General features: G+C 45.3%; 1 protein-coding gene across 3 annotated transcripts in view; it reads left to right on the top strand.

Moving 5' to 3' along the window:
• The window catches only part of CAPN10 (calpain 10), a 28,363-nt gene extending 14,783 nt beyond the window's left edge, over positions 1-13,580 (top strand). For all 3 annotated transcript variants that reach the window (XM_072996310.2, XM_072996311.2, XM_072996313.2), the window contains 5 exons: positions 871-1,073; positions 3,840-4,095; positions 6,341-6,546; positions 7,486-7,531; positions 11,972-13,580. In XM_072996310.2, coding sequence (XP_072852411.2) covers positions 871-1,073; positions 3,840-4,095; positions 6,341-6,546; positions 7,486-7,531; positions 11,972-12,001 — 741 coding nt within the window. In that variant the 3' untranslated portion in view covers positions 12,002-13,580. The remainder of the gene's footprint in view (positions 1-870; positions 1,074-3,839; positions 4,096-6,340; positions 6,547-7,485; positions 7,532-11,971) is intronic.
• The last annotated feature ends 5,259 nt before the right edge of the window (positions 13,581-18,839 follow it).

The following is an 18,839-nucleotide window of genomic DNA, read 5'->3' as shown; positions in this document are numbered from 1 at the left end:
TACACAAAACAGGGTGAAGATCTGACAGATGGATGCCCAATTTTTTCGTAAATGCTTCCAATGTTAGAGCGCTCTCACCACCTCTGGAGGTCATTGGGTCCATTTTCATACTGCTCTAACAGTTAAGAATTTTTCCTCATATTCATCTGAAATCTAGCTTCCTGTAGTTTGAGACTATTAGGATTTGTTCTGCCTTCTGGGATGATTGAGAACAGATCCTGCCTCTCCTCTGTAGGATTACCTTTCTAGTACAGTGGTGCCTCGCTTAACGAGCGCACCGTATAACAACGAAATCGCATAGCGATCCGTTTTTTGGATCGCTAATGCGATCGCTTACCAATGGGCCCATGGCCAAAAATCGCTTTACGAAGATCGGTAAGCGTTTCGCTTACTGATCTTCGCAAAATGAAGCCCCGACGATCAGCTGTTCGGCGGACAAAATGGCCACCGGAAGCTCCGTAATGGCCGCGCGCAGCGTTTTCGCGCCCTCCCCTCGCTTAACGAGGGCGTGAAAATGGCTGCCGGCCATAGGAAACCTCACTGAACGGTGAGTAAAGGAGCCTTTTGGAACGCATTAAACAATGTTTAATGCGTTCCAGTGGCTTTCCCTGTCCCGTTCAGCGATGTTTCGCTATAGCGAAGGTTAATCCGGAACGGATTAACCTCGCTATGTGAGGCACCACTGTATTTGAAAAGTGCTGTCTTGTCTCCTCTCTTCTTTTTCAAGGCTGAACCGGTCCAGTTCTTTCAGTCTTTCATCACAGGGCTGGTTTCGAGTCCAATGATCATCCTTTTTGACCTTCTCTTGTTGCCCGGTCCACCTTTGGATGTACAGCATTGCACTGACTTTTCTCCCTTCACACCCTCTAGGTTGAGAAGAAGCAGTTCAATCTTCTGAAGACCCTCTCCGCTCCCCCGATTTCTGGCACGGTTTGCCACTCCTACAGTCGAGAAGTTCACCTGCACTGTGACCTTTCCCCGGGCTATTACCTTGTTGTTCCCAGCACCTTTCTGAATGATGCAGAGGGAAATTTCTTGCTCCGTGTCTTCTCCAGTGGAAGGATCTCCCTCAGGTGTGCCCAGCAGAAAGAAAAGGAAGGATGGGTTGCGAGGGAAAAATCTTACTGTTGAAATCATAGGAAACCTCTTCTAATGGGACCACTGTCCTGTCTATTTTGTCTACAGTTATAGAAAAATTGAGTTGGAAGGGGCCCCTTAAGGCCACTGAGTCAAGGCAGGAATCCAAATCAAAGCAGATCTGACAGATAGTTGTCTAATTTCCTCTTGAATACCTCAAGGGTTGGGGCGCTCGCCACCTCCCAAGGTTATGGGTTCCGTTGTCATACTGCTCTAACAGTTAGGAAGTTTTTTTGTGACAAGGAGCCAAACGGCTACCATGACAGGGAGCTGTTCACCAGGGTTTTAGCTGTTAGTAGAGCTAGCAGCACGAAACAGCAGGTGAGTTTTCAGACCATGAGCATCGACATTGTTAGCACATCGGCACTTCTGATCCCAAAAAAAGTAAGAAGGCTGTTGTTTCTTAGAGAAGTACATTGAGTGGGAAAGATACTTTTTTTTCCTTTTTTTCTTATTTCTTCTTTCCTTTTCCTACCCCATCTTGGTGATCCTTTCTTAAATTAATTGTTTTAACTAATATAGTAATTGTATTTTTTATGATTATATATATTTTATATTGATATATTTTATGTTGTAAGCTACCCCGAGTAGACATGGTCTAGAGGGGCAGGGTATAAATGTAATAAGTAAGTAAGTAAGTAAGTAAGTAAGTAAGTAAGTAAGTAAGTAAGTAAGTAAGTAAGTAAGTAAATAAATAAATAAATAAATAAATAAATAAATAAATAAATAAATAAATAAATAAATAAATAAATAAATAAATAGGAAACCAGGTTGAAGCCAACAAAGATGGAGATGCAGGGCGCCAGAGCTGCCTCCTTAACCCCTAAGAATAAATGCAAGATGGCTTCTTTTTCCTCTCCCAGAGAGGATCGAAAGAGAAATGTAAGAAGGAAGTAACCCGAAGAGATGGAAGGAAAGCCAGCTCAGGTCAGAGCAGGTGAAGAACGTTCTAGAAAACCTGAGGAGGTCCTTCGGTTTTGGTCCACTTCCAAACTCAACCAGGGGGCTTTCCCAGCCCTCCCTGGAGATCCCAGGAACTGAAACGTACACATTTTACAATACAGAGCAGGTGCCGTCAGCCGCTGAAGACTTCCCTCAGTAATTTCCACGGCGCTTTCCTGAGTTTGGGCATTTTTTTCTCTGCTGTGATTAACACCTACTGCGGATGCTATCTTACTAGAGGATCAAGGAGTTATGACTTCCGAATAAAATAAAATAATGATTTTAATTTCAGATGGCTTCCTTCATGCCCTTTCCCCAAGTGCCCACCTACTTCTTAGGTTACTCGGAGAAGAGATTGGGTTTTATCCAGAGTATTTAGGTCTTATTTTGCTTTAATAGAAAAGTCTGAGGCCTTCCACGGTCTTTGACCTGCAGGCTGGGCACCAAGGCAAAAACGAGGGCTTCTTTGAATATTTGTTAGACTGGTAAAGAAGCTTCTGAAAGCCAGACCAGCGACCTGTCTCCATGAACCCAACTTGTAGAGTCTTTTGGTTTGGCCCTACCTACTTTCCCAAGGCTCAAAGGGAAAAGAGTCTCCACTCTTCTCTCTGATCACTGATCGGAGATACCAGAAGGGCTCTCTTTGCATGCCGCTTGCTATTTAGGAAGGAGATGAGCTTGTTAGTGACATCCCAAATCTGGAGACTCAGCCACTGCATGCAAGAAGCCCCTGAGGATGCTTTGCCTTCTCTTTCTTTTCCTCATCAACAGCACCATCTCTTCTCAGCTAGGATTTATAGGTGCCAACTGAGCCATGACTAGAGATAAGGACGAATATAAAACCAAACCATTTTTTTCGATTAATATAGCTGATTCGTCATATATTCGTCAATCCGTATTCATCGGATTATAAGTCACGACGAATACGGATCGATGAATATTCCCTTGGTTTTATTTGCCGATCCATTAATATTTGTCTATATTCGTTACCCTTTTGGGGGCCTCTAATTAGAAGCTCTGATTAGAAGCTCTGGCCAATCAGGACAGAGATCCTGGATTGGCATGTCCGGCAGCCAGTAGCGCTGCTGAAAGGTGTAACTAACTTTTACAGAGATTTCACATGACCTCAGGGCTCGGTGCTGCTTACAAGCACCATCTGAGAGCCGCCTACTCTTCCTTCTCTTTTCCTGCATGTGGAAGAGGCAAAAGGAATGAGATTGGATCCCTGGCGGAAGTTCTCGGGAGAGAAGCTGCCTCCAGGCGCTCATTTAGAGTTCTCTTCTTCTACTGCTGCCCTGAGACCGGCTGGTGGAAAGGCAAGGTAGACCTTCCTGCATCTGTGTATTCAGTCCAGCCTTTGCCACGGCTTTCCCCAACCGTTTCCTGTAGATGTTAGGAAACGCAAGGAGCAAGCGGACCCTCTTAAGGCAGTGGTTCCCAACCCTGGGCCCCCAAGCGTTCTTGGATGGCAACTCCCCAAAGTCTTCACCAGTGCCTATCCCGGGCAGCATTCCTGGGAGTTGCAGTCTTAAGACTCTAGGTAGGGAACTATACTTCTCGGCAGCATCTTAAAGGCGGTAGCTTTTGTTCTAAAAGCACAGCAGTCACTTTTCCAGTTTTCTTTTGGGTTGGTTTTTATTTTCTCTAACAAAGCCATCAAGTAGGTAACCTCTTCTTTTCCTCTCTCCTGTCTTTCGTTCTCCTTCCTTCGGCGCATGGCCTTCCTGCCGTCCTCCTCACCTTGTCCTGCTTTCTGGCAGCGAGATAAAACCGCCTCCGCTGGACAACGCCATCCGTGAGGAGCTCCCAGGTGGCGAGTGGGAGACCGCCCGGCTGGAAGGGTGTTGGAGAAAAGGGCAGAGCGCCGGCGGGAGCAGGAACTTCCCGTCCTTCCACACCAACCCCTGCTTTCCTCTGACCATCCCTGCCGCGGTGGGGCAGAGCAGCATCAAGGTGGCCCTCCGTCAGCACTGCGCGGACAACAAGTGCCGCCCGATTGGGTTTCATATCTTCCAGGTAGGATTTACTTTCGCCTCTCTCTTCAGGAACAATGTCCTTTAAAGCAGCGGTCCCCAACCTTGGGCCTCCAGATGTTCTTGAACTACAACTCCCAGAAGCCTTTTCACCACCACCTCTGCTGGCCAGGATTTCTGGGAGCTGAAGTCCAAGAACATCTGGAGGCCCAAGGTTGGGGACCACTGCTTTAAAGGACCAGCGGGCCAAGGGGATTTTTAGAGATCCTTTTATTCTTTGTGTGTTACTTGTGTTTTTAATCTTGCTTTTATGATGATTTGTATTGAGCAGGAATTGGGACTCAGTGGCCTGACAGGCCCATCCCAACTTCATGATCCTATGAGTTTTAATATGTTGTTTGCCTTTTTTAATATTGTAATAATTTGTTACTTGGTTTTAAACTTTGTTTCTTTTAATACCATAAACCGCCTTTAATCCTCTAGCAGAAAGGTGGTGTATCAATATTTTTAATAAATACTAAATTCTGTCTATTTATATCAGAGCATTGCACAATTTAAAATTACAGATCCATATGAAATACAGGTAAAATTAAAAACAAATTAAAATCTTAAGATAATTAGACTCTTTTCATCCAGAAGCGGGCTACTTCAATAGCGTTATCTCAGCCGTTTGCTAGATCTTCTTTTATAACTGGTTTGTTGTTTAGTCGTTAAGTCGTGTCCGACTCTTGGTGACCCCATGGACCAGAGCACGCCAGGCCCTACTGTCTTCCACTGCCTCCCAGAGTTTGGTCAAATTCACGTTGGTCGCTTCGATGACACTGTCCAACCATCTCATCCTCTGTCGTCCCCTTCTCCTCTTGCCCTCACACTTTCCCAACATCAAGGTCTTTTCCAAGGAGTCTTCTCTTCTCATGAGATGGCCAAAGTATTGGAGCCTCAGCTTCAGGATCCGTCCTTCCAGTGAGCACTCAGGGTTGATTTCTTTCAAAATGGATAGGTTTGTTCTCTTTGCAGTCTAGGGGACTCTCAAGAGCCTCCTCCAGCACCACAATTCAAAAGCATCAGTTCTTTAGCGGTCAGCCTTCTTTATGGTCCAGCTCTCACTTCCATACATCACTACCACTCAGTTGTTCCATATCCAGTTTTAACTGTTGCTTCCTGTCCCACATATAGGTTTCTCAGGAGACAGATAAAGTGGTCAGGCACTCCCATTTCTTTAAGGACTTGCTATGGTTTGTTGTGGTTCACACAGTCAAAGGCTTTTGCATAGTCAATGACTATGTATAACTGGTAGTAAGGCATAAATTTAATGCATGGAAATGCTACATTTATTGAATTTCTCCACAGTCACAGAACGTTTGTCCTGTATTCTTTGATCGTCCTGCTTCACTTCCAAGCTTATTAAGTGAATTCAAGGTGATCCAGATAGAATCTTGTTAGATTTCTGACTGGGCCCATCTTCCCAATGTTGATGATTCACCTTCCATATGAGTTGCTGCGCCCACCTTTTTAGGTGCACGTTGTTATGTGTCATCAATAAGGACTTGCTATTTGGATTTTTGGACTCCGTTGCCTAGAGTTTTCCTGAATCAATCCAGCTAGTCCCAAGGCAGCTTTCTTTTTTAATGGTAAGCTAGGCCAACCTAGGCCGTGAAGCTTCCCAGCTTTTCTTAAGGTGAGTGAAATGTAGGCATTGTGGGACTTGCATAATGGAGAACTGTGGGAGATGTAGTCCACAAAAACACAAACGGTACATTCCTAGTTCAGCCACTGCCAACTTATAGCAACTATAAAAATAGAGTTTTAGAGGTACAGAGTATAGAGGAACCCTTCTGAGAGAAGTGTTGCCTTTTCTGACAGAATTGCAAAGGGTGCCAGTATTTTTGGCCATAACTGTACGTGAGATGTTCAAGGAGCGAACATGGCCACCCACCCAGGAGTTTCCGTGACTCTGTAGGGATTTGAAATCAGGTCTCCTAAGTGGGATGGGTGTGTGATTTATGACTGTTCAACCATTGGGAGTGATTCTGTGCCAATGAAAGTTTGATATCGGCCTTGCCTCTGTGTGCAAGGGATATTTTGGACGTTCTGTTTTGCATGCTCTTTGAGACGTTGTGCAGAACTATGGTTTAAGCTAAGAACTCACGCTGATGGTTTGAGCTTCTGCACATAATACAGGCACGCCATGGTTCAGAGTGATGTATCTGCTCTTGCCTCTCCCCTTCTGAGCACTCTGTAACCTCCGGCCTGCCTCACTGATGCAGCGGCCTCTTGGATCCTTTCAGGTCCCCAGCGATAACAACAACGTGAAAATGCCTTCAGCCGATTTCTTACAGTTGGAGCCAGTCGTTAGCTGCGTGCCCCACTGCTACTCCCAGGAAGTCAGCCAGCTGTGCCGACTGGCTTCGGGAAGTTACGCCATCGTTCCATCCACATACTTGCCGGATACAGAAGGAGGCTTCACGGTTACCATAGCAACCAAAATAGACAGGTAAAACCTGCATTTGCTTCACCTAAATATGTATATCCATAACAATAGGAATTTTTTCTGATAGCCACAGATTTTTTGGGGTGGGGGCAGGGGAGGACAGCTTTTCTGCCAAATCTGAAATGTGTTTGTGGTATTAATATGGTTATTATGTGCTGTCGTGTCAGAACTAACTTATAATGACTAATGGGGTGTTCAAGGTAAGTGAAGCATTTAAGGAGTGGTTTTACCAGTTCTAGAGGGACGCTGCGGATCCATTGGTAGAATCACGCTGTCCGCATCCACGGTGGATCAGGGAGTGGATCGTCCGGCCCCATGGGGCTGGACCCTCGTTAACGCCACCTGTGTGGGGATATTCATATACGAATGCCCCCATCTCTAGTCACAACCAGTTAGCCTGTTCCTTAGTGTGCCTCCTTAACATGGGTTGGACTTTATGATCTAGAACAGTGATGGTGAACCAACCACAACCACCCCGAGGAATTCCGCTTCTCTGGCCTCACAACTTCCAGCATCTGCCTGGGATACTCCCCGCTCTGCCTCCGGTTGCAGTCCTTAAAGGCGCAGGGTTTGTGTGTGTTTGTGGTGGCAGCGGCCATTGCTGTCTTGGCTCTCCCTCCCTTCCCAAGAGTTCTTCCCAAAATCCAGGATCGCAGGACGGGTCAATATTTCTCGATGGCGACTTAGGCCTCGCGTGCCCACAGAGAGGGCTCTGCGCGCCAGCTGTGGCATGCGTGCCATGGGTTCGCCATCGCTGATCTATAGGGTCTCTTCCGGCTTTGCAGTTCCAAGATTATAAAATACAAGCTCATCCAAAGCTTTGGAACTTCCAAAAGTGCTGCATGATGGGAACTCAAACCCCTAAGCTCTAGAAAGGCTCAGAATCAACCCTTTAATTATATTTTTTGTGATCATGACAGGGTTGTGTTTCCTTTCACACAGGAAAAGCATTCAGTCAACAGAGACTTTGGGTCAAAGGCTGGAGGAGGTGAGATGCATGTTGAGTAATGACGTTTACATTTTTATTTTGAGGGCTCGGCATGCTAACCTATCATTTTTATCAATCAAAGAAAATTATAAGGCCTGACCGACTAAGTCATCCTTGCATGTTAAAACAGGTGAGGAGGAAACCATGAAAGGTTTTCCAGAAAAACAGAAGACAAAAAGGAACAGCCGTTTTTAAAATTAATCTCTTAAAAATTACACCAAACAAAGAGTCGCTAAAAGAGAGATATAAGAGGTCTATAGACTCCGAATTATAGTATTGGAAAAGCAAAGCAAAGCTCCAGAGTGTATACACATTAGCTTCTATTAAAAGGTTCCAACTATATATATATATATACTGTGTTTCCCTGAAAATAAGACAGAGTCTTATATTCATTTTTGCTCCAAAAACACATTAGGGCTTACTTTCAGGGGATATTTTATTTTGTTCATGTATAACAATCTGCATTTATTCAAAGACAGTCATGTCGTCTTCTAGTTGCTGCACAAGGGTGGAGACTGGGGTTTCACTTCACTAGGGCTTTGTTTGGGGGGTAGGGCTTATATGACGAGCATCCTGAAAAAGCATACTAGGGCTTATTTCCATATTAGGTCTTATTTTCGGGGAAACAGTGTACAGTGGTGCCTTGCATAACGAGCGCACCGTTTAACGACGAATCCGCATTGCGATGCAGATTTCCCCATCGCTAATGCGAGGGCATGCTCGCATTGCGATGGGGGAACAGCTGTTCGGCGGTTCTAAAATGGCCACCGGACACCCAAAATGGCCGTCAGAACACAAAAAATGGCTGCCGGTACACTCAAAATGGCCACCGGGACAACCAAAATGGCCACCGGGACACCCAAAATGTCCGCCGGGGACACCCAAAATGGCCACCGTAACACAAAAAATGGTCGCCGGGACACCCAAAATGGCCGCTGGAACATGGGGAAACACCGGACAGTGAGTTTTGGGCCCCATAGCGAAGGTTAATCCGGAATGGATTAACCTCGCTATGCGGGGCACCACTGTATATCCATGCATACTTTTAATCTGGTGTGCCATATCTTCATATGTTGACAGTGTATGTATTGCCAGCAGGCAAACCATTCCAAGAGGTACAGATTAATTCATCCAGTACTTTGGTGGGGGATCACATTATTTATTTGTTTGTTTGGTCACCGCCTTTCTCTGCAAAACAACCTAAGGCGGCTTAAAAGCTAAAGCAGTAAGCATGCAAATATTTTAAAAAAGAATTAAACAAGTATTATGCTAAAATGGTAACCAAGATAAATATCAAACACATTTAAAACAATACAAATAAGCAGTTGCGGTACTTGGCGAAGCATCTGTGACGTTAACTACTTGTGCAATGGAACGCCCAAGCAAGCTGGGCAACGGATACCACGCCCCCGTAGCAGCTGCTTGTGCAAGGTTTGTTGCCGATGTGGAAATCTTGGAATTGTTGTAGCTCACAAGCTGAGCCAAGCGTGTGATGTGGCTGCAAAAAGGTCCAAGGCTGTTTCAGGTTCTTGTAGTCACCTAACTGAAGAATAGTCTCCAAATCCCATGAGGTACTAATTCCCCTCTATTTGATACTGGTTAGGATTCCTCCTGGGGCATTGTGTCCCGTTTCGGACACCATAGTTTAAGAAGGATGCCAGAAAACTGGAACAAGCTCAGAGGAGGGCAGCCAAGATGAACAGGGGAATGGAAACCAAACCCTAGGAGGAAAGACTGGAAGAACTGGGCACGTTTAGACTTGAAGAAAGAAAAAGGGGAGATCGGATACCATTTTTCAAATACTTGAAAGATAGTCCTACAGAGGAGGGGCAGGATCTGTTCTTGATCATCCCAAAGTATGGGACACATAATGATGGCCTCAAGTTACAGGAAGTCAGATTTCGGCTGAATATCAGGAAAAACCTCTTAACTGTTAGAGCAGTACAACAATGGAGCCAATGACCTCAGGATATGATGCACACTCCAACACTGGAGGCATTCAAGAGAAAACAGGACAGCCCTCTGTCAGAGATCTGCTTTGATTTGGATTCCTGCATTGAGCAGGGGGTTGGACTCAGGGGTCTTAGAGACCCCTTCCAAACTCAATTATTCTATGAATCTAAGAATTACACTTATATCTCAGGGTAGCGGGTGGCTTTATTACTGTCTTCAACAAAGCCAAGAGTCTTGGTGGCACATGATCCGAGGTACTGCAAGAGGTAGGCTGCCAGATAGAACTTCCCAGTCTTTAAAGTGCCCATGTCACAACCAAAGTCCGATGCAAGTTCTGGATTTGCCCTAGGCATCTAACATAGGGGACGTGGTGGCGCTGCGGGCTAAACCACAGAAGCCTGTGCTGCAGGGTCAGAAGACCAAGCAGTCGTAAGATCGACTCCACGCGATGGAGTGAGCTCCCGTCGCTTGTCCCAGCTCCTGCCAACCTAGCAGTTCGAAAGCATGCAAATGCAGGTAGATAAATAGGGACCACCTTGGTGGGAAGGCCACAGCGTTCCGTGTCTAAGTCGCACTGGCCATGTGACCACGGAAGATTGTCTTCGGACAAACACTGGCTCTATGGCTTGGAAACGGGGATGAGCACCGCCCCCTAGAGTTGAACACGACTGGACAAAAATTGTCAAGGGGAACCTTTACCTTTACCAATCTAACATGGTGGGAGGGGAAATGACTATTTGGAGGCAGCTGGTCTGTGTGCTAGGTGCTGTCAGATTGCCTCCAACTTATAACAGGACAGATCCTGAAGCTGAGGCTCCAATCCTTTGGCCATCTCATGAGAAGAGACCCTGGAAAAGACCCTGATGTTGGGAAAAGTGTGAAGGCAAGAGGAGAAGGGGATGACAGAGGATGAGGTGGCTGGACAGGGTCATCGAAGTGACCAACGTGACTTTGACACAACTCCGGGAGGCAGTGGAAGACAGGAGGGCCTGGCGTGCTCTGGTCCATGGGGTCACGAGGAGTCGGATATGATTTAATGACTAAACAACAAAAATAGGGTTTTTAAGATAAGTGAGATATTCAAGGAGTGGTTCCATCTCTACCCAACCTAACCATGGTGAGTTTTCATGACCTAGCAATAATTTGAATCTGGGATTCTTCAGTTCTAATCTAACACTTTATCCACTACACCAGTAGTTGGGAATAAACCCACTGAATTTCACTTTTTAGTAGACAAGACCCTGCCATCCAAATTCGTATCATATTAATATGCTCATCTGTTCACAGATGACGTGGCTGTGGTAAGCCAATTTGTGAAATGGTTACCCATTTCTGTCCCATCTCTTACATTTTTACACACACTTTACTTCTCTGGACTGGAGAGAAGTATGTGGCTTTTTTCCAGCACTGGAAGCCTTCAGTATCTTCTTCTAGACCAGTGAGTGTTCTGTTTTGGCCTCAAACATACTCAAAACAAACAGAATTGGTTGGATGAAATGTGGCCCTAAGAAGGAAACCCACTTGTTTCTGTTTGCGTGGACCCACCCTACACTAATTTTGGAGAGCGTATGCTCTTCAGATTCCTTGGTAGCCAAATGTGCTCATGTTATGCTCATTATCATAGAATAATTGAGTTGGAACATGCTTATTTGGTCATTGAATCCAGCCCCCTGCTCCGTGCAGGAATATAAATCTAAGCCGATCTGACAGATCGTTGTCCAATTTTCTCTTGAATGCCTCCAATATTGGAACACTCACCACCTCCGGAGGTCATTGATTCCCTTGTCGTACTGCTCTAACAGTTAAGAAGTTTTTCCTGATACTGTATTCAGGCAAAATCTGGCTTCCTGTAGCTTGAGCTCTTTATTATGCGTCTTGCACTCTGGGATGATTGAGAACAGATCCTTATCCTCATTATGACTACCTTTCAAGTATTTGAAAAGCGATCATATCTCGCCTCAGTCTTCTTTTCTCAAGACTGAGCATGCCCAGTTCTTTCAGTCTTTCCTCGTGGGGCTTGTTTTCTGTTCCCCTGTTCATCTTGGTTGCCCTCCTCTGAGCTTGTTTCCCGTTGGTTGGCGTCCTCCTTAAAGTATGGTGTTCAGAACTGGCCACAATACTCTAGGTCCGTGGTTCTCAAACTGGGGTCCCCAAGATGTTCTTGGACTGAAATTCCCAGAAGCCTTCACCACTAGCTGTGCTGGCAAGGATGGCTGGGAGTTGCAGTCCAAGAACATCTGGAGAACCAAGTTTGAGAACCAGCGCTCTATGTGAAAGGCCTAACCAGGGCCGAATAGAGGGGAAACTAGGACCTCATGGGATTTGAAGACTCTGCTTCTGTTAAGGCATCCTGAAATGTCGGATACCCCCAAACTTATAGGCAAGATCCTGTCTCTAACATCTTAATGACTTTTGTACAAAGTATGTAAAATTGTTTTTTTTTAATGGCTTAAGTAAGTTTGTTTTATTTTCACCCACTTCCTTCAGGTTTCCTTTAAAGCTGTGATGAAAATGTGATTTGAAAGGGACCCATCCTGACACAGGAATACGAGGGGGAAGAACCGTGTGCTTTCTCTCTGGACTGAAACAACCCAAATGTACTTCAAGCCTTTTCTTGGGTGACAATCGCGTCCGACCCTCTATTTTCAGCTCAAAGTCCTTATCTGTTTTTATTTTAAATCACACACACACACACACCGTGTGACCTTCAGACTTTTTGCTGTGCTAAATGGACTTGGATCTATGTGCATCTGCTTCCCCCCCCCGGCCTCATCCCACCTGCATCTTAATGATCAATGAAAAGATAATATTGTCCCTGTGGTGTGTTCAAATCTGTTTCAATCCCGTGTTGGTTACACTTTTTGCCGTGCATGTGATGTGTGTGTCTGTGTGTTCATAGTCAAAAACCACTTGAAGGAGAACGTTAAGCTAACACACTTAAGCTTCAGAGTGTGATAAGGAGAAGCTTGAGACAAGAAAGGAAGTTGACAATTATTTCAAGGAGATTTTTAAAAGGGGGGAAATAGAAGATTTGAAGATGTAAAACAGGCAGACACACCTTTCTTTCATATAGGAAAGATCCCGCTTAGCTTGAGCTGCACATACTGAACGCTTCTTTACAGGTGCTTGACAATCCTTGTTTTTATAGGCAATAAACATGGGACATTGATTGACTCTTTGGGTGGGTAGATAATAATTTATGGTTTATCCTATAGGACAAGTGGTTCCCAACCTTGGGCTTCCAGATGTTCTTGGACTTCAACTTCCAGAAATCCTGGCCGGCAGTGGTGGTGGTGAAGGCTTCTGGGAGTTGTAGTCCAAGAAGATCTGGAGGCCCAAGGTTGGGGACCACTGCTGTAGGAGACCTTCCTGTAATTCTAACCCTCCCTTCTGCATCTCTGTTTGTGCTCAAGAAGAAAGAGAAGGGGGTAGAATCAGCAATAGGTGAAGCAGAGCTCTATCTAAACCGGGCCACCCAAATGTCCCCTTCCCTGGGAAGGCAGAAGAAACTCAAGTAATCAAAGCAGATCAAGATCATCCATCATTATGTCCGTTCCTCATATGATTCATCTCTTGGGTCCCGTCCTTTTCTTCTCTTTCCTTGATTAGCCTTAGCTAAACTGAAGTCTAAAAGGAAGCTGTCGCATCCTCACCTCCGTGCAACGATGGCAGCCCTTCCTCCCTACAGAACACAGCCCAAGTGAATCGCTTAGGTTGGGCTGGGCTTCCCGCAGCTGGGGCACTGCCATCTTGAATATTTATTTAAATTGTGGAACAAATCTGCTTGGAAAGACTTTTAGGGAACCCCTCTCAGGAGAATACAGGGTAGAAAGGATGAGCACAATCGCCTCTTAAGAGTAAGTGGCTTTGAAAGTATTGGAGGAAATGACTAGAGACCAATTTCAGAGAAACTGTAATTTGAAATTATTAGTGTCATCAGGAAACTGCCGTGTGGACTGTTTCCCCCCCCCCCTCCTTCCATATTTTCTTTGGAAAGCCTTTTGAAGTGAGATTTTAAAAATACTGTATTTTTTTTAATAAGCGAGGTGCTTGTTGAAATGTCTTTGGACTAAATTAATTAAACCGTTAAATGGCATCCTTTTTTATTAGTTGTGTGATCTATTAATACGATCGCCACCATCATCTGAAATCACGCGTCTGAGTGATCTCAAATCATCGTGTCCTCCTAAAATCCCGCAAGAAGATTTATTTATTTATTTATTTATTTATTTATTTATTTATTTATTTATTTATTTATTGAATTTATATCCCACCCATCTAGTCAATAGACTACTCTAGGTGGCATACAACATATAAAATAAACAATTTAAAATACAACAATAATATAAGAAATCATAAAGCAATGAAAAACGGAGTAAATATATGTGAAGGTAGACCAGCTAGCTAGAATGCTTGGAGATATAAAGAGATTAGTTCCAGAAGCAGGAAACATAGTTGTTAATCCCAGTTGTACACCGAGATGGATAAGCAACCTCCAGAGGTTAGGGGCACAGACATTTTTTCCTAGATGGTGGAGGGCTACTTCCATGCTCCTATCTTGACATTTTAAGCAAAATCTTAAACTGCCTCCTAGCACTTTTTAATGGCCGATTTTATATGTTTTCGTACCCCAATGCTTTTTAAAAAATAATTTTCTGGCTGAAAATGTTGTGTTGTGCCTGGGGGTCATATATATATATATATCAAGCATTGTGGGTGGGGATATAGTGGGGCACCTATTGTATACAGGAGGGAGCACCAGAATTGGGCCTCATCACTTCAAATTCTGTATCTTGTTAATATCTAAGAGCCCTGTAGCAGAGAGAGGTTAAACTGCAGTATTGCCGTCAAGCCTCTTCTCATGACCTGAGTTCGTTTGTGACAGGTTGACTCAGGCTTCTGTCTTTCCAAAGTCGGTAAAATGAGAACCCAGCTGGCTAAACTGTCCAGAGAGTGCTTTAGCAGTATGGGGTGGTATATACATCAAAACAACAACACCATAATGCATAATGGGAAAAATACTGTTTGTGTAGTTAAGGAAATGTAAACTTACACTCCATATGCCAGCAACTTTGGAAAACTCAGCAGTGGCCAGAGGATTGGAAAAGATCAGTCTACATCCCAATCCCAAAGAAGGGCAGTGCCAAAGAATGCTTCAACTACCGTACAATTGCACTCATTTCACATACTAGCAAGGTTATGCTCAAAATCCTCCAAGGTAGGCTTCAGCAGTATGTGGGCCCAGAACTCCCAGAAGTACAAGCTGGATTTCGTAGGAGCAGAGGAACTAGAGACCAAATTGCTAACATGCGCTGGATTATAGAGAAAGCCAGAGAGTTCCAAAAAACATCTGCTTCATTGACTATGCAAAAGCCTTTGACTGTGGACCACAACAAACTATGGCAAGTCCTGAAAGAAATGGGAGTGCCTGACCACCTTATCTATCTCCTGAGAAATCTCTATGTGGGACAGGAAGCAACAGTTAGAACTGTATATGGAACAACTGATTGATTCAAAATTGGGAAAGGAGCGCAACAAGGTTGCATATTGTCTCCCTGCTTATTTAATTTAGATGCAGAATACATCATACGAAAGGCAGGACTGGATGAATCCCAAACCAAAATTAAGATTGCTGGAAGAACAACCTCAGATATGCAGATGATACCACTCTGATGGCAGAAAGTGAGGAGGAATTAAAGAACTGCTTAATGAGGGTGAAAGAGGAGAGCGCCTAAAACGGTCTGAAGTTCAACATCAAAAAAACTAAGATCATGGCCACTGGTCCCGTCACCTCCTGGCAAATAGAAGGCGAAGATATGGAGGCAGTGACAGATTTTACTTTCTTGGGCTCCATGATCACTGCAGATGGAGACAGCAGCCATGAAATTAAAAGCTGCCTGCTTCTTGGGAGGAAAGCAATGACAAACCTAACAGAGACATCACCTTGCCAACAAACTTCCACATAGTCAAAGCTATGGTTTTTCCAGTATGGAAGTGAGAGCTGGACTATACAGAAGGCTGACCACTGAAGAATTGATGCTTTTGAATTGTGGTGCTGGAGGAGGCTCTTGAGAGTCCCCTGGACTGCAAGGAGAACAAACCTATCCATCCTGAAGGAAATCAAGCCTGAGTGCTCACTGGAAGGACAGATCCTGAAGCTGAGGCTCCAATCCTTTGGCCACCTCATGAGAAGAGAGGACTCCCTGGAAAAGACCTTAATGTTGGGAAATTGTGAAGGCAAGAGGAGAAGGGGATGACAGAGGATGAGATGGTTGGACAGGGTCATCGAAGCGACCAACATGAATTTGACACAACTCCGGGAGGCAGTGGAAGACAGGAGGGCTTGGCGTGCTCTGGTCCATCGGGTCACAAAGAGTCGGACACAACTAAATGACTAAACAACAACAACAACAGAGCTCTTTCAGAAATAGAGATGGCTTTGAACTGCTGGTTTGGCTGTTTGACACAGTTCGTTTTCCATCTGAACAGCGGATTGGTGGTTCAATGCCCCACCCCGTCTAGTGAGTGCCCACTCAGCACCAGTGCCCTTTCTCACCACCTCCAGGCAAGTGCTGCTGCATGGGTCCAATGCCAACCCACGGATCAGCTATTCAGCAATGGGAAAAATGGGCCAAACTGATGAACCGACAGTTCATGTCCATCTTGATCCAGAAATGTTCCTGCTGCTAACAGAAACCTGAGGAGGAGGCAGGAGCAAAGTGAGAGACTGCAGTGGAAGGGGGAAAATAACAAGTATGTACTTTTCATCATCCCTCCACCCAAAAATGGCAATTACAGAGTGGTGGTCAGGTTCTTGCTCCAATCTAGTCTGAAAGCTGGTGATCAAGGTTAGTATTTCCAGCTCCACTTTGACCACTACCTACCATGTGTTTTAAAAATATATATAGTGGTTCAGGTGTCTATGAATGCAAGCCTTGATTTCTCTCAGTTTGATTTCTCTCATTTATAGGCTACTAATAGAAACAATTTTTTTTAAAAAAGGTCATGCAAAATGCAAGCTTTTGTGGGTGAATGACATGATCAGAGGGACTGTTGACATCATCTTCAGGACTTAAGTCAATCCAAAGGGTGCTGCTGCTGCTGCCTTGGGAACCCAACCCCATTTTCCTGGGTCTTTGTGACCTCAGAGACCCCCACCTCTCTGCTGGCAGATAAAAGAGGCTTGCTGGGCAGGGCAGGAGACCAGAAGGGCGGCCAGTGGCCAGAGGGCAGCCCGGCAGAGAGAGCGGCAGCAACGGCTGCAGGGGACCAAGCCCTTCTGCCCAAGGCCAGTTCTGAACTTGCTAAGTGGGCTTGCGAGTTAACAGCTCAAGGCCGGCGGAGATCCATGGCTTGAAGCTGGCTGATGTCAGCGATGGACCATGGACCGGGGGGAAGTTGGTGGACGTTGGCAGACAGAAGCTGGTGGGATCTGCCTGCTGAAGCTGCTGAGGCCGCAAGGCTGGTGGAAGCTTGGTGGATATTGGTGGATGGAAGCCCTGGTATGTATGTGAATGGCTGGTGGAGCAAAGATGTATGTGTGTCAGGGGGGCTGGTGTGTGTGTCTGAATGGGTGTGTGAATGGGCTGGCTGGCGTTCCATGGGGCTCACCGGGGTGTGTGTGTGACCTAAGCATTCGGGAGCTGGCAGAGGTTGGCTTCAGAAGCGGAGTGGAAGAGATGAACGGGTGGATATTCCTGGTGGAAGCCAGTGGATGTTGGCAGGCGGAACTTCGGGATGAAGTTGCCAGAACATTGGTCGGTGGATACGCCTGGGTTGAAGCCGGTTGACGGCAGTGGATGAGCTGGCTCCTTAGATTTTTTTTCTCTCTCTTTCTCTTGCAGGGCCCAAAGCTTCCTCTTCCCCAGGGGGACGCGAGGGACCAGAAGGCAGCCGTCCTGCTGGAGCTGAACCAGGCCCTTGTCTCCACTGAGGATACCCGTTTAGCCTCTTTCCCAAAACCAATAAAAGAATTCTTCCAGAATGGTTTAGAAGTGTTGTCTTGTTTGTCAGGGGCTGTCACAGGATTCTCTTCCCCATCCCCTCATTATATCTGGGGCCTAATGCCTGGGGTGGATCTTTATGAAGACATGCTGTGGGGCCTTGTGATGTCACAGGAACTGGGAACATAACATTTCTCCATGCATGTGTGAGGGAGTGAGCTAGGCATTGTGGGTTCCCTGTCTGAGCTCCCAAGCAAGTATATTATGCATCGTGTTGGACAGACGCAGGAAGCCAGTGTGCCCTGGTGCCATTCGTAGAGGGTTGGAGTTGGGTACCCAAACACTATGGCCACCCCGTAACAATAAACGAGACTCGCTCCTTCCCTTCCGCCACTGCTCCTGACATTTGTTGGCCTGGCCTGGAGATTCAGGGAAACCCAGCCATTTCCTGGCACAGCAGCTCATTCTCTGAGACTAGGCAAGCCTCATCTTCATCATCAACATCATGAGCACTCCATGGATTTGCAGAGTACAAGTGGGGAGAAAATATGCCACTTCGAAGAAGCTTCCAGTCCAGCCTTTCACGCCAGTGCCACAACCGAGGAAATGGAGATGGGCAATGATTTGGAGATGAAGAACAACCTTCAGAACACGGCCAAAGAGCCCGAAAAACCTACAACAACCATGTTATATTTTAATGTGAACGTTCGTGGTCTGAGGAAGTGGACTTGTCCACAAAGGCTTACACTAAATAGATGTTAGTCTTCCAAAACATTTCTGTCTACATTATCTTTCATTTTTCTTCTGTTTTTACCTTGGAAGTGCCAGTGAGAAACAATATGCTCTTATAAAAAGGAGGAACGAAACGAAGCTGTAGATGACTAAAGAAAACTGTCATAACTGTTATCTTGTATATTAATTAAAAAAAACCACCCCAACTTAACGAAACATGACACGAAACAGAAAGGTTGTGCCACAGGAATGTTGTAGCACTGCAAAGACACCTATATTTTAATGTGTGCTGTTGTGGATCAGGTCCACCCCCTCAGGCAGTTATCTTGTAGTTGAGCAGAGATTAATGGCATTGCATCATCATTAATCCTTACTTGTTAGTAAAGCTGTTTGTTTCCACGAACCATCAGCTAGTCAACGTCCACACAGCAATCTGGCGGGCTAGAAAAATCACCTTGTGTAGCTACACAGCATTAATAAGGTTGTTTTCAGTGTTCGTTTGTTCTTGTTGGGCACATTCTCTGTACTTATATAAAAGTCACATTGAGCAGCAAGGAATTAAAAGTAGCGACAATGGATTTGGAAGTTAGAGGACCTGAGTAGGAAGGGCCAAGACAGATATTTCCAAGCATATCCAGATGAAAGGGAAAGAAAATAGAAAACTGAAACAGGCTGTGGCG

The sequence above is a fragment of the Pogona vitticeps genome, chromosome 3, assembly GCF_051106095.1.
Source record: "Pogona vitticeps strain Pit_001003342236 chromosome 3, PviZW2.1, whole genome shotgun sequence".
In the NCBI taxonomy this organism is placed as follows: Eukaryota; Metazoa; Chordata; class Lepidosauria; order Squamata; family Agamidae; genus Pogona; species Pogona vitticeps.
Note: the sequence above shows the minus strand (reverse complement) of the source record. Positions and strands in the feature narration are given on the sequence as shown.